Consider the following 16,394-nt stretch of genomic DNA (forward strand, 5'->3'; position numbering starts at 1 on the left):
TCTTCCAGAAGGATAACCATCTCTCCAGCACTCCACCAATCAGGTCTTTATGGTAGAGTGGCCAGACTGAAGCCACTCCTCAGTAAAAGGTATATGACAGACTGCATGGAGTTGGCCAAAATGCACCTAAATGGACTCTCAGACAATGTGAAACAAGATTCTCTGGTCTGATGAAACCAAGACTGAACTCTTTGGCCTGAAGGCCAAGCGTCACATCTGGAGGAAACCAGGCACCGCTTATCACCTGGCCAATACCATCCCTAGAGTGAAGCATGCTGGTGGCAGCATCATGCTTTGGTGATGTTTTGAGGGAAAGATGAATGGAGCAAAGTACAGAGAGATGCTTGATGAAAACCTGCTCCAGACCTCAGACTGGGGGAAGGTTCACCTTCCAACAGGACAATGACCCTAAGCAAACAGTCTAGACATACAGGTGTGGCTTCGGGACAAGTCTTTGAATGTCCTTGAGTGGCCCAGCCAGAGCCTGGACTTGAATCCGATCTGGAGAGACCTGAAAATAGCTGTTCAGCTTCGCTCCCCATCCAACCTGACAGAGCTTGAGAGGATCTGCAGAGAAGAATGGGAGAAACTCCCCAAATACAGGTGTGCCAAGCTTGTAGCATCATACCCAAGAAGACTCAAGGATGTAATCGCTGCCAAAGGTGCTTCAACAAAGTACTGAGTAAAGGCTTTGAAGACTTATGTAAATGTGATGTTTCAGTATTTTATTTGTAATACATTTTCAAAAATGAGGGAAAAAAACAATTGAATCAATTTTAGAATAAGGCTGTAAAGTAACAAAATGTGGGAAAAGTGAAGGATTCTGAATGCTTTCCGAATGCACTGTATATAGTATGATTGTACACAATTCATACACTATAGAAGTAGGCACATATGAGTCTCATTTTAAATTCTACTGTATATTAAAAACAAACAATCTCACCAGCCAGTATATGATTTAGCATGGTTTAGAATGATCAAGTATTTGGCTATTGGTGCGTACAGTAGTTGTATTATGCAGCATCATTGTTTTGAATGTCTTAAGATGCCATTGAATAAACTTGATCTCATAAAACACTGAGTAAAAAAAGCCATATTGTTGATGTGAGTAAAAGATATAGGAATCTCTGGTACCAATTACTGTGACCATTTTTTTCTTCTTCTTCTTCTTTTGTAAAATAGCCTAGTCACTCTCTAAGATCAAAATGCACAACATCTGCTCAAGCCAGAATCTCTCGGTGGAAGAGAATTGAACTTAAAGAGGAGCCTCTGACCTAGAAGGCCAAATGGAGCCTTGGAGTCACACTAAGAACCAGCGAGAGGACTCCGTGTTCATATCATATCATAAACCACAGTCACACTGTGCATGATACTGTGCATTTTACCAAACAACTTGAGTGAAGTAAACTTGAAAAGCTATGCCATCCAATTTCTGTAAAAAGATAACGACGAGACACCGGTCGTATAAGAGCAAAACCTTGACCCATAATCTCGTCGTTTTCTATCAGTAGAGTAAAAATGAACTGAAAATAATGTAACAGAAGCTTTTATGTGCATCCAATGATGTGCAGTGTACCATTTGAACAACATTTCTCACATTTAAAGTATATGTAATTTGCTTTGAAGCCATTGGTTGATCCTCTGCAGCAGTAGGTTCAATTTTGTTTCTGTGGGTGACATTCAAATATCATAAACAACTTACTAAATCATCAAATCACTGCTGTCTGGCACATAGTGGTTCGGAGTGAAATAAGAAGGGAGAGTATACTTGAGCATTCAAGTGTTTGGCTAGCTCACACCACAAGACCAAGACAAAGGGGACTCCACTTGGCAGGTTTCCTGGTTGCTGAGAGGCGTTGCGACATCTTCACTGAATGTTCCCTTCAAAGAGTTCAGTCTGTATCGTCAGGTGACTATGAACTGCTTCACACACCATTGGTCAGTATCTGAAATAGAGGATAGACTAAATTGCTTGATGTGTTGAAATATTCAGATTAGGTACAACAGCAACAGATATTCTAATACAGATTCAGAAATGTAAAACAGTAACTTGCGAGAAACTTTCTTCCACTTAAAAAAACAGAAAGTACCACTCTCAGAAAGTACCACTGTGCCTCACACAGCCCCTTAGCAATACTAAGAATACACGTCTCCATCCACTGTTCTGAGAACACAGCAGGGGGCATGTTCAAAGTGTTCACAGGCCTCATTTCTTTTGCTGTTGTAATCGTGCCACTCTCCCTTTGAAAACGACACTTACATCAAGTACCAAAGAATCTCACGTGGAGAGTGGATTTCTTATATAACTATTGTATTCACCTCTCATTATTTTCACTATTAGGTCGACTTTTAACATTAGTACTAGTGCTATGAGTGAGAAAGAGCTGATGGTAAATGGGGATAAAGCACAGAGATGAGTGGCTGAGGAAGGGAATGTTCTTACTATGGTGTGAGTGAGCAATGTCTTACGGAAGAAAATGGGGGATGCGGTTGCAGCAGAAAGAGACTCGTGAGTTGAAGTGGAGAGTGATTTTCTGATCGAGATCAGATTGAGAGGCACATTCAAAATACCGTACTGGTGTTGAGACAATCACTTTTATTCTGTAACTGGAACACCCAGGTTCTCTTTATTTTCTGAGGGAATGGCTAGGTAGTTTGTCCTGTAGATGGGTACAAAAGAGAGGCAAATCTAAGATCCTGTGGTGCATCCATGGAGCACCATACTGTGAACATTTCATTGGGCCTTTCTTATTGAACTCTGTCAACGGAAAACAATTGAGACAATTGGGGTAACTTACCATTGGGAATGTTACAGTTTATTCATTCATGACAACAACAATACTGAACATAAGCCTGGACACTGACTAAGAAACATGACATCGATTTCTTTCAACTTTGCTAATAGGATTCCCACAACCCATGAATTAGCCTATTTCCTAGCCATTATTCCACAAGAAAAAAGTATTCAAGTAAGAGGAGCAGGTCAAATGAAAGTGGGGAAATGGTAGGAAATCGGTAAATCACACTTGCAACTGGTGGGGGATCATCCTGTCTCCTAGCCAACAGTCCATGATTGATGTGATTTAGGATCAGTAATGCATGCTACAGATCCCTTTAAATGGATGCATTATCCTGTACTGTTGAACCGCCAGTCAGATACGCTATATTATGGCTGGCTGCCATCAGTGCGCCTCTAATGTTTATCTGCACAAACAGCTCAGTGCCCATCTGCCTCCCAAATGGCACCCTATTCCCTATACAGTGCATTCTTTTTTTTAACCAGCGCCCTAAGTCCTGTCGGCACTAGACCGGACGGAGGTCACGCCTTGCAACACACCACTGGTGGTTAAACTTACTGTGGTATTCTTGGGCATAGGGTCATTAGGCATTGGCTCTAGACTGAGTGCAAAGAGTTTGTCTATTTAAAAAGCATTTTCGGGAACAACTGACACAAGCCATGTAAATGTAGCAGTGTACACTCTCTTCATTTGTTCAGAAGTGCATTATTTTAACCAATTTCCTCAATCGATGCCATCAGACATTCTCTCAATTTCCCAAGTAAGTTCTGTGTACATCTATCCTGCACTACTGGTACTTCCAGTGTAAGATACAGGAAAAGTGTCATTGGAATCAAACATTCACGGTATATTACCCAATATCTTTATAGTAAGGTTTAAATTTGATGGCCCACAATCCACTGTACCGACTTCCATCTACCGCCCAGCACCATCACCAATCATTGGGAGCTGACAGCACCAAAATATATTGAAGCCTTGGCCACAGAACAAGTCAATTTCAGATCCGGCTGCAAATCCACAGAGCACTAAATTGGTTGTTTGAAAATGGCAGAACAGGAGTCAGCAGAGCGCTCCAAACTATCCAGGGACCTCAGCAGAAAGACGACTTACTGAAAAAGCTGACTGACTACTATTGACCGACAGCATGAGCCCTCAGACAATTACACCTCCATTACACTCTTTCACAGAACGCACAACCTATACATTGGATACTGCATGGCCTAACAGTAAATGTAAATAATTCACTACCCCCAATTTATTGAAGGAGTCGTAAAATCAGCAAGGGGAATTTTACGCAACATTGTCAGTAATGCTTACTGTTGGTAAAGCCTAAACTCCGCATATAGTATGAGACACTTAGCATCGTATCCATGCTGTATGGGCTGAAGCCAACTCTAGTTGTCTATCATTGTCCTACAGCCTACATCTAGATGCGTGGTGCAAAGCAACGATAAAAACTAGAGTTGGCCTTGGTACATTCAGTATGGAGACGAGGCCATGATATGAGGCTACGAGACACGAGGCTACAAGATACGAGACTACGAGTTACTACGAGATACAAGACACGACCGCGAGATATGAGCGTATGAGATCTAATGCTAAGAGATACAAGCCTACAAGATTCAAAGCTACGAGATACAAAGCTACGAGATACAAGACAAGCCTATCAGATAAAAAGCCATGAGACACATGGCTAAGAGCTACTCACGCGGTGTCCTGGGCCTGCTCCTCTGACTTGGAGATCTTCCTGTAGCAGTATACCATCTCCACCAGGAGCCAGCAGGTAAGGAAGACCAGCAGGACATACATCATGATCTCTGAGTACAGGGCAGTGGTGTCCTCACTGGCTGCCAGACAGACACACACAACCCATAGAGATGGATATAGGGCACACTTGCTACAAAGTCGGTTTCAGCATTGGCAGCGCCATCAAAGGCTTTCACCATTTTAAAGTAGGCAACTGGGTGGGACTACTATGGGTCAAGGAAGGATAACAGAATTTCATCCAAGTCAGCAGAAGGGATCAGCAAATACTTCTGAGCAAAGATTCAAGCTCAACAGGTGGCAGTTAAATTATTAACTTTAGCGTAATGCCTGTTCAGGCTATACACACTCGAACACAATAGGTGTAGGTATACACCTTTTTAGTTTGATTACAAACCGCCAATAAACTCATAGAATTAGAAGAAGAAGACATTGACTACTTTGAAATTGTTTTAGCCCTCAATGGTTCTGCCCATGCTGTCACAGAAGTGATGAATGGCAAAGATAGGTATGCCCTCTTTCCATCTCTATGACACAACCCACACCACATCTGTTTGGATGGACCACTGCAAGACAACAGAAATAGACAATGTATTTAAACTGCATTTATTTGATAGGGACTTACTGTAAATCTTGCACAGACTGTTCTACAATTATGTGATTTCTGAATAAAGCAAAGAGCTGTAAAGATAACTATGTGTTATTTAGATAACTATGTAGGCCTATTTGTTTGTATGGGACGGTGAACAAATTCTCAATATGTTTTGAGACACAGCATATCAGCCATAATAAATAACTGTCCTGTCGCCACTAGCAATGAAATGGCAATTCTAATTCAAATGGCTTCAGTATGTAGCAATCTATTTCTGATTTATCCATTCACTCATAATAAAAAAATATAAACAGTTCCATATGTGGGCATTACAGCTAGTTCGGTTATCCAGGTGAAGTCAATCTCATTCATTATAGGAGGCAGACTTCTTCAGGGATCGGTGTCACTTCCACGATACGGTTGAGCAAATGTTGGCTAATGCGATTAGTTTGAGGTTGTAAGTAACAAGAACATTTCCCAGGACATAGACATATCTGATATTGGCAGAAAGCTTACAGTCATGTTAATCTAACTGTACTGTACAATTTACAGTAGCTATTACAGTGAAATAATACCATGCTATTGTTTGAGGAGAGTGCATAATTTTGAACATGAAAAGTTATTAATAAACAAATTACGCCACATTTTGGCAGTCTTTATACAAAAGTTTGAACAGAAATGCAATGGTTCATTGGATCAGTCTAAAACTTTGCACAAACAGTGCAGCCATCTAATGGCCAATATATAAATTACAACTGGGCTGGAATAATACATGATGGCCTTTCTCTTGCATTTCAAAGATGGTACAAAAACAATACAAAAGAACAGTTGATTTTTTCTTTGTATTATCTTTTACCAGTTATATTGTGTTATATTCTCATACATGCCTTTCACATTTCCACAAACTTCAAAGTGTTTCCTTTCAAATGGTACCAAGAATATGCATATCCTTGCTTCAGGGCCTGAGCTACGGGCAGTTAGATTTGGGTATGTCATTTTAGGCAACAAAAAAAAAAATTTAAAAGGGCTGATCCTTAAGAGGTATGCTTTGTGTGTAGATACACGTTTTGTAAAAAATATTGGTACATATTGAGAAGATACATTTGATGGGATAATGGTCCAATGATAAAGATGGTAAGATCCAATTATTGCTAGTATAATCACATTTGTAAAGTATACAGAATAGTGTTTCACATAACTTTATTGGGAATAACCAAAAAGTCCTCTCATGATGCTTTAGTGATTTTCTCCATGCATAGTACATTCTCTACCACTATAGTCCAGGCAATTTATTGCCAGCTGACAGTTAGTGTAGCTCTATGCAAAACACATTAGATATTGTAGCACAAATTGATAGGTCAAATTCCCTCAGTTAAACAATTGTCATACTGCAAACCCAACAGTATTATTCAACAATCATGCCATTTCTTCTTCTCTTTTTTCTTACATAGTATTCAGACCCATTCACTTATTCCATATTTTGTTACGTTACAGCCTTATTCTAAAATGGATTAAATTCAAAAATGATTCTACACACAATATCCCATAATTACAAAGAAAAAACTGTTAACATTTTTTTTAAATTGCAATTGCATAAAAAAATAACTGAAATACCTTATATATTTAAATATTCAGACCCTTTGCTATGAGGCCAAACTGAGCAATCGGGGGAGAAGGGCCTTGGTCAGGGTATCTGACCAAGAACCAGATGGTCACTCTGACAGCGCTTTAGAGTTTCTCTGTGGAGATGGAAGAACCTTAACAGCAGGACAACCATCTCTGCAGCACTCCACCAATCAGGTCTTTATGGTAGAGTGGCCAGACTGAACCCACTTCTCAGTAAAAGGCACACGACAGTCCTAAAGACTGTTAGACCATGAGAAAGAAGATTCTCTGGTCTGATGAAACTTTGGCCTCTTTGTGTTCCAAGATGGCATATCAGTCGGACGTGTGTTTTGTCTTGTCCTGTCCCGTGTAAATATAGTTTTTTTCCTTGTTTATTCGTATATATTTCGTATATATTTTAATCTCACTTTCCATCTACGGACTGAATATACTCCTGCAACCCGCCTCACCCGGATCTGCTAATTTTATACTTTCGAACCGGAACCCCCATCAGAGGTTGGCCAGCTAACTAGCTTCTAGCTAGTAGTCAATTAGCCACTGCTAGCGTTCTTCACTGTTAACTCGGATACAAGCAAGCTTTAGCTCGGTCAATACCTGCCAGTCTGAACAGCGCAATATCAACTCAGAGCATATCGGACTGCTTTTTCTCTACCACATCTCCGGATTCCTACCACAAGCTCTAAACCTTTACACCGGATCATCGAAGCTAGCTAGCTGCAATCCGAGTGGCTATTCCTGGCTAACGTGTCTGTCCCGAAGAAAGCACCAGTTAGCCTTGAGCTAGCCTCGAGCTAGGCCCATCTTCCGGCTAGCCGAAGAGGTCCACCAGCCAATTCTTGGGCTACAATACATATTGGCCTGGACCCTTTACTGCCAACACGGAGCACCGCATATCCATCATGACTGGCCTGCCGACGTAATCATCCGAGGTGGTTTCAACAGGCCCCTCCGTTACGACGTTGCTGGAGGTCCATCTGCTAGCCCCGGCCCGCTGGCTGTCTGAATCACTGTGTCCCCAGTTCATCTAGCGTAGTAGCGACTACTGAATCGGCTCCCTGACTCATCTATTGATACTCACTGGACCCTATGATCACTCGGCTACACATGCCTCTCCCTAATGGCAATATGCCTTGTCTATTGATGTTTTGGTTAGTGATTGTCTTATTTCACCATAGAGCCCCCAGCCCTGCCAAATATGCCTTAGATAGCCCTTTTTGTTCCACCCCCCACACATAACGGGACCTCACCTTGCTTAACTGGTGCCTCTAGAGACAAAACCTCTCTCATCGTCACTCTATGCCTATGTTTACCTCCACTGTACTCACATCCTACCACATGCTTGTCTGTACATTATGCCTTGAATCTATTCTTCCACGCCCAGAAATCTGCTCCTTTTCATCTCTGTTCCAAACGCACTAGACGACCAGTCCTTATAGCCTTTAGCCGTACCCTTATCCTACTCCTCCTCGGTTCCTCCAGGGGTTAACCTAGGCCCTGCAGCGCCCAACACCTCTCCCATTCCCCAGGCGCTCTCATTTGTTGACTTCTGTAACCGTAAAAGTATTTATTCACTGCTTTAGCACACGCCGCAAACCCGAATGTCCTAGCCGTGTCTGAATCCTGGCTTAGGAAGGCCACCAAAAATCCAGAAATTTCCATCTCCAACTACAACATTTTCCGACAAGATAGAACTGCCAAAGGGGGCAGAGTTGCAAACTACTGCAGAGATAGCCTGCAGAGTTCTATTACACTATCCACAAACAACTTTTAAAAGAACACCTTTCTAGAAACAAGTCACTCACCGCTGACGCTTGTTATAGACCCCCCTCAGCCCCCAGCTGTGCCCTGGACACCATATGTGAATTGATTGCCCCCCATCTATCTTCAGAGTTCGTACTGTTAGGTGACCTAAACTGTGATATGCTTAACACCCCGGCCATCCTACAATCTAAGATAGATGCCCTCAATCTCACACAAATTATCAAGGAACCTACCAGGTACAACCCTAAATCCGTAACCATGGGCACCCTCAGATATCATCCTAACCAACCTGCCCTCAAAATACACCTCTGCTGTCTTCAACCAGGATCTCAGCGATCACTGCCTCATTGCCTGCGTCCATAATGGGTCCGTGGTCCATAATGGGACCACCCCAATCACTGTCAAAGCTCCCTAAAACACTTCAGTGAGCAGGCCTTTCTAATCAACCTGGCCCGGGTATCCTGGAAGGATATTGACCTTATCCCGTCAGTAGAGGATGTCTGGTTGCTCTTTAAAAGTGCTTTCCTCACCATCTTATATAAGCATGCCCCATTCAAAAAATGTAGAACTAAGAACAGATATAGCCCTTGGTTCACTCCAGACCTGACTGCCCTTGACCAGCACAAAAACATCCTGTGGCGTTCTGCATTAGCATCGAATAGCCCCTGCGATATGCAACTTTTCAGGGAAGTCAGGAACCAATATACACAGTCAGTTAGGAAAGCTAAGGCCAGCTCTTTCAAACAGAAACTTGCACCCTGTAGCACTAATTCCAAAATGTTTTGGGACACTTTAAAGTCCATGGAGAATAAGAGCACCACCTCTTTCAGAACATCAGACAGCTGATGTTCTGAAAGAGCTGCAAAATCTGGATCCCTACAAATCAGCTGGGCTAGACAATCTGGACCATCTCTTTCTAAAATTATCCATTGAAATTGTTGCGACTCCTATTACTAGCCTGTTCAACCTCTCTTTTGAATCGTCTGAGATCCCCAAAGATTGGAAAGCTGTCACGTAATCCCTCTCTTCAAAGGGGGAGACACTCTAGACCCAAACTGCTTTCGACTCTGTCAATCACCGCATTCTTATCGACAGTCTTAATAGCCTTGGTTTATCAAATTACTGCTTCTCCTGGTTCACCAGCTATTTCTCAGATAGAGTTTAGTGTGTCAAATCGGAGGACCTGTTGTCCAGACCTCTGGCAGTCTCTATGGGGGCGCCACAGGGTTCAATTCTCGGGCCGACTCTTTTCTCTGTATATATCAATGATGTCGCACTTGCTGCTGGTGAGTCTCTGATCCACCTCTACGCAGACAACACCATTCTGTATACATCTGGTCCTTCTTTGGACACTGTGTTAACAAACCTCCAAAACGAGCTTCAATGCCATACAACACTCCTTCCGTGGCCTCCAACTGCTTTTAAATGCTAGTACAACTAAATGCATGCTCCTCAACCGATTGCTGCCCGCACCCGCCTGCCCAACTAGCATAACTACTCTGGACGGTTCTGACTTAGAATATGTGGACAACTACAAATACCTAGGTGTCTGGTTAGACTGTAAACTCTCCTTCCAGACTCACATTAAGCATCTCCAATCCAAAATTAAATCTAGAATCGGCTTCCTACTTCGCAACAAAGCCTCCTTCATTCATGCTGCCAAACATACCCTCGTAAAACTGACTATCCTACCGATCCTTGACTTCGGCGTTGTCATTTACAAAATAGCCTCCAACACTCTACTCAGCAAACTGGATGTAGTCTATCCCAGTACCATCTGTTTTGTCACCAAAGCCCCATATACTACCCACCACTGTGACCTGTATGCTCTTGTTGGCTGGCCCTCGCTAAATATTTGCCGGCAAACCCACAGGCTCCAGGTCATCTATAAGTATTTGTTAAGTAAAGCCCAGCCTTATCTCAGCTCACTGGTCACCATAGCAACACCCATCCATAGAACTCGCTCCAGCAGGTATATTTCACTGGTCATCCCCAAAGCCAACATTTCCTTTGGCCGCCTTTCCTCCCAGTTCTCTGCTGCCAATGACTGGAACGAATTGTAAAAATCACTGAAGCTGGAGACTCATATCTCCCTCTCTAACTTTAAGCACCAGCAATCAGAGCAGCTTACGGATCACTGTACCTGTACACAGCCAATCAGTAAATAACACACCCAACTACCTCATCCCAATATTGTTGTTAATCTTCTTGCTGTTTTGCACCGCAGTTTCTCTACTTGCACATCATCATCTGCACATCTATCATTTTTGCCTCTATTTCTCCTCTATGGCCAATTTATTGCCTTTACCTCCCTACTCTTCTACATGTGCACACACTGTACATAGATTTTTTATATTGTGTTATTGACTGTACGTTTGTTTATGTGTTCTTGTTTATGTGTTCTTGTTTTTGTCGCACTGCTTTGCTTTATCTTGACCAGCTCGCAGTTGTAAATGAGAACTTTTTCTCAACTGGCCTACCTGGTTAAATAAAGGTGAAATATATAGATATTTTTTAAATGGCAGGTGTCATGTCTGGAAGAAACCTGGCACCAACCCTGTGATGAAGCACGTTGGTGGCAGCATAGAGGGAAAGATGAACAGAGCAAAATATAGAGAGATCCTAGATAAAAAAAAACCTGCTCCAGAGCGCTCAGGACCACAGACTGGGGCGAAGGTTCATCTTCCAACAGAACAACGACCCTAAGCACACAGCCAAGACAACGCAGGAGTGGCTTCGGGACAAGTCTCCGAATGTCCTTGAGTGGCCCAGCCAGAGCCTTCAACCCGATCGACCATCTCTGGAGAGACCTGAAAATAGCTGTGCAGCGACATTCCTTATCCAACCTGACAAAGCTTACGAGGATCTTCAGAGAAGAATGGGAGAAACTCCCAAAATACAAGTGTGCCAAGCTTGTAGCGTCATACCGAACAAGACTCGAGGCTGCAATCACTGCCAAAGGTGCTTCAACAAAGTACTAAGTAAAGAGTCTGAATACTTGCATATTATATTTCCATTTTTTTTAGGTTTTACAAATTAGCAAACATTTCTAAAAACCTGTTTTTGCTTTGTCATTATAGGGTATTGTGTGTAGATTGATGGGGGGACAATTTAATACATTTTAGAATAAAGCTGAAACATAACAAAATGTGAGGGGTCTGAATACTTTCCAACGTCACTGTATGAGCCCCCAGCAGTCCACAATAAATAGGCAGATAGAGGTAATGTAAAGTGAATGTGCGAATAATTATATACAAGTATACCTATTAAATAGTATTTATGAGTAAGGTGACCATCCAGCTAGCATCCAGTAAATGGAAACCAAAGTACATGGTTAGAAAAAAAACATCCCTTACTATGAGGCCTTCAATTGAGCTTTGATAATAAAAACAGAGCAAAAACACACAATTACTCATACAATACAACTATTAAAAACATTTCATGAAAATTGTAAATAGGATTAACATACCGAATAGCACCTAAGACAAAATAATACATTGGCAACAAGAAGAAGGTTTATGGGTAAAGCACATGTAAATACGCAAATCACACATTGCAAACCACAGATAGTTTAGCCTCCAGCAGGGAGCTTGAAATGACAGGAAGTACAATTACAGAACAGGAAGTACTCTTACCTTCCTCTCTGACCACCAGGTTGATTATCAGGCTGTTGGTAACCGAGGGAGAGTAGCAGTCAAACTCAAACTGTCGGAAGACCACACACTTGTAGGTGCCCGTGTCGTTCATTGTGACGTTGAGGATACTGATGGAGAGTTCCTGCAGGTCTTTACTTCCATTCCACATCAGGCGACCCCTCCAAGGCCCCTCCAGGTCCCTGGGTTTTCCATCAAACAGGTAGATCTGATGGGGCAACGTAGCAAGAACACACACATTAATCATTGTTAGCTAACTTTGACAGATTTTTCCCTCATAATTCAAAGTATTTGTGACCATACAGCCTGACCAGGACAGAGTTATAGGCAATCATTCCTGGTCAGGTCACATGGTCAGGAAATAATGCTGGTCCTGTCAGGTGAAATAGTTGTACTGAAAATGTATACGTTTTTGTTTGTGCAAATGGATGTCAGATGGAGGAGACCTACAGAGATGGGTTCTTCGTCAGGTGGGATGTAGTACCAGTCCACGCGTGTCTCCGCGTTGACCTCCTCCCTCTTCATACATGAGATGCAGGTCAGTTTCATGGGGTTCCCAACAACAGCCTCTGTTTCTGAGGGCACATCCACACATACTGGCCTGCTCACCTGCACTGGAGATAGTAACACACAGAGCATCTCACCAGCATCACACGGTAGCATGTACAGTACACATCACCCAGAGATACATACATGTGTGTGAAGAAGCCACTGCTCCAAAACCGCCATAAAAAAGCCTAACTACGGTTTGCAACTGCACATGGGGACAAAGATCGTACTTTTTGGAGAAATGTCCTCTGGTCTGATGAAACAAAAACAGAACCGTTTGGCCATAATGACCATCGTTATGTTTGGAGGAAAAAGGGGGAGGCTTGCAAGCCGAAGAACACCATCCGAACCATGAAGCACAGGGGTGGAAGCATCATGTTGTGGGGGTGCTTTGCTGCAGGAGGGCCTGGTGCACTTCACAAAATAGATGGCATAGGAAAATTAAGTGGATATAGTGAAGCAACATCTCAAGACATCAATCAGGAAGATATACCTTGGTTGAAAATAGGTCTTCCTACAAAGTCAAGGTATTGGAGTGGCCATCACAAAGCCCTGACCTCAATCCTATCGAAAATCTGTGGGCAGAACTGAAAAAGCGTGCGTGAGCAAGGAGGCCAAGAAACATTACTCACTTACACCAGCTCTGTCAGGAAGAATGGGCAAAAATTCACCCAACTTATTATGGGAAGCTTGTGGAAGGCTACCCAAGACGTTTGACCCAAATTAAACCATTTTAAAGGCAATGCTACCAAATACTAATTGAGTGTATGTAAACTTCTGACCCACTGGGAATGTGATGACAGAAATAAAAGCTGAAATAAATAATTCTCCCTACTATTATTTAAGGAATAGCTAGGATAGGATAAGTAATCCTTCTCACCCCCCCTTTAAGATTTAGATGCACTATTGTAAAGTGACTGTTCCACTGGATGTCATAAGGTGAATGCACCAATTTGTAAGTCGCTCTGGATAAGAGCGTCTGCTAAATGACTTAAATGTAAATGTAAATTATTCTGACATTCCACATTCTTAAAATAAAGTGGTGATCCTAACTATCCTAAAACAGGGAATTTTTACTGGGATTAAATGTCAGGAATTGTGAAAACCTGAGTTTAAATGTATTTGGCTAAGGTGTATGTAAACTTCCGACTTCAACTGTGCATTTCACACTAGACTGGCACATGCAGTGAGCGTAATATCATCAACCCCACATACAAGGCCTGAGTCCCAAACAGCACCATATTCCATATTTCGTGCACTACTTTAGACCAGGGCCCAGGTCAAAAGTAGTGCAATATATGGTCAAAAGTAGTGCACTATATGGGGATTAGAGTGCCGTTTGGGAAGCAACCTGTCGCATCCTGACCTTGGTTCCTTTTTTTATGTCTCTATTTTAGGTTGGCAGGGGGTGAGTTGAGGTGGGCATTCTATGTTTCGTTCTCGTTATTCCTCGTTGTTATTTTGTTTAGTGTTCAGTTTTGATTACATTTCCAACATGAACACTTACCACGATGCGTTTTGGTCTACTACTTCTTCCACCAACGAAAACCGTTACAGAACTACCCACCACAACCGGACCAAGCAGCGTGGTAACCAGGAGCAGAGGGTTCTGGACTCCTGCACACGGGAGGAAATTTTGGATGGTAAGGGACCCTGGGCACAGGCTGGGGAATATCACCGCCCCATGGAAGAGCTGGAGGCAGCTACAGCCAAGCAGCGGCGATATGAGGATTTAGCACGGCAGCGCAACAGGGACGAGACGCAGCCCCAAACATTTCTTGGGGGAGGCACACGGGGAGTGTGGCTAAGTCAGGTAGGAGACCTGAGCCAACTCCCCGTGCTTACCGTGGCGAGAGGATGACTGGGCAGGCACCGTGTTATGCCGTGAGGCGCACGGTGTCCCCAGTGCGCAGGCATAGCCAGGTGCTCTACATCGCAGCTCCTCGTATCAGCCGGGCTAGAGTGGGCATCGAGCCAGGAGTATTGAAGCCGGCTCAGCGCATCTGGTCTCCAGTGCGTCTCCTCGGCCCGGGTTATATGGCACCAGCCCTACCCCCGGTGTCCCCGGTTCGCCAGCACAGCCCAGTGTGGTCTGTTCCACGCCGCCGCACTTTCCGGGCTACGGGGAGTATCCAGCCGGGACAGGTTGTGCGGGCTCGGTGCTCAAGACATCCAGTGCGCCTCCACGGTCCGGTCCATCCGGTGCCTCCTCCACGCACCAGGCCTCCCGAGGCAGCCCCACGTACCAGGCTGTCTCTCCGTCTCCTCCCTCCAGGTGCTCCCGCCTGTCCAGCACTTCAAGAATCTCCCTCCTGTCCAGCGCTTCCAGAGCCTCTCTCCTCTCCGGAGCTGCCAGAGCCGTCCGTCAGTCAGGAGCTGCCAGAGCCGCCTGTCATTCAGGAGCTGCCAGAGCCGCCCTTCACTCCAGCGCTGCCAGAGTCGCCCTTCACTCCGGCGCTACCAGAGTCTCCTGTCTATTCGTGGCCCGCTGAAAGGATCCCCAGTCCGGCGAGGGTCGCCGCTCCAAAAGCGCCACCTAAGTGGGCCCGGAAGGTGGAGTGGGGTCAATGTCCCGCGCCAGAGCCGCCACCACGGACAGATGCCCACCCAGACCCTCCCCTATGGGTTTAGGTTTTGCGGCCCGAGGGTCACATCCTGACCTTAGTTCCTTTTTTATGTCTCTATTTTAGGTTGGTCAAGACGTGAGTTGGGGTGGGCATTCTATGTTTCATTCCCGTTATTCCTTGTTGTTATTTTGTTTAGTGTTCAGTTTTGATTACATTTCCAACATGAACACTTACCACGCTGCGTTTTGGTCTACTCCTTCTTCCACCAACGAAAACCGTTACACAACCAAACCCAGTCAAACCCAGGCAGGCTGCTATAGTGATTGAGGGGTGAAAATGTGTGGTTTTCTGCATGGACTCTTTGTGTGATTGCACGGTTAGTATTATGCAACCCATTATTATGTAGTATTTGTATTTATTATGTAGTATTGTATCTATTATGTAGTATTATTATTGTAGTATTTGTCAACATCGATCATATCACCAGCTCATGAAGGGTCAAACAAATCAAATCAAATGCATTTATAATAATAATAATAATAATAATATATGCCATTTAGCAGACGCTTTTATCCAAAGCGACTTACAGTCATGTGTGCATACATTCTACGTATGGGTGGTCCCGGGGATCGAACCCACTACCCTGGCGCATTTATCACATGCTTCGAATACAACAGTGAAATGCTTACTTTACAAGCCCTTGTCAGCTCGGGGATTTGAACTTGCAACCTTCCGGTGTGTCCAACGCTCTAACCACTAGGCTACCCTGCCACCCTGAGGGGGTACCGGTACAGAGTCAATGTGTGGGGGCAACAGTTAGTCGAGGTAATTTGAGTAATTATGTGCATGCAGGTAGAGTTAAAGTGACTATGCATTGATAATAAACAGAGTAACATAGATAATAAACAGAGTAGCAGCAGCGTAAAAAAAGCGGGGTCTAGGTAGCCCTTTGATTAGCTGTTCTGGAGTCTTATGGTTTGGGGGTAGAATCTGTTAAGAAGCCCTTTGGACCTAGACCTGGCGCTCCAGTACTACTTGGTGTGCAGTAGCAGAGAGAACGGCCCATGACTAGGGTGGCTGGAGT

General features: G+C 43.7%; 1 protein-coding gene across 6 annotated transcripts in view; it reads right to left on the bottom strand.

Moving 5' to 3' along the window:
* Nucleotides 1-730: 730 nt before the first annotated feature.
* LOC124004747 (sodium channel subunit beta-3-like) overlaps nt 731-16,394 on the bottom strand; it is a 28,485-nt gene continuing 12,821 nt past the window's right edge. For 2 of the 6 annotated variants that reach the window (XM_046313480.1, XM_046313484.1), the window contains exons 3-7: nt 12,645-12,808; nt 12,177-12,402; nt 4,507-4,645; nt 2,577-2,660; nt 731-1,946 (exon numbers count right to left, since the gene is read on the bottom strand). In XM_046313480.1, the coding sequence (XP_046169436.1) occupies nt 2,597-2,660; nt 4,507-4,645; nt 12,177-12,402; nt 12,645-12,808 (593 nt within the window). In that variant the 3' untranslated portion in view covers nt 731-1,946; nt 2,577-2,596. Of the gene's footprint in view, nt 1,947-2,571; nt 2,661-4,506; nt 4,646-12,176; nt 12,403-12,644; nt 12,809-16,394 lie in introns of all 6 variants that reach the window. The other 4 variants (XM_046313481.1, XM_046313482.1, XM_046313485.1 and 1 more) reach the window with 4 other exon arrangements.

Source organism: Oncorhynchus gorbuscha, linkage group LG19, assembly GCF_021184085.1.
Source record: "Oncorhynchus gorbuscha isolate QuinsamMale2020 ecotype Even-year linkage group LG19, OgorEven_v1.0, whole genome shotgun sequence".
Classification (NCBI taxonomy): domain Eukaryota; kingdom Metazoa; phylum Chordata; class Actinopteri; order Salmoniformes; family Salmonidae; genus Oncorhynchus; species Oncorhynchus gorbuscha.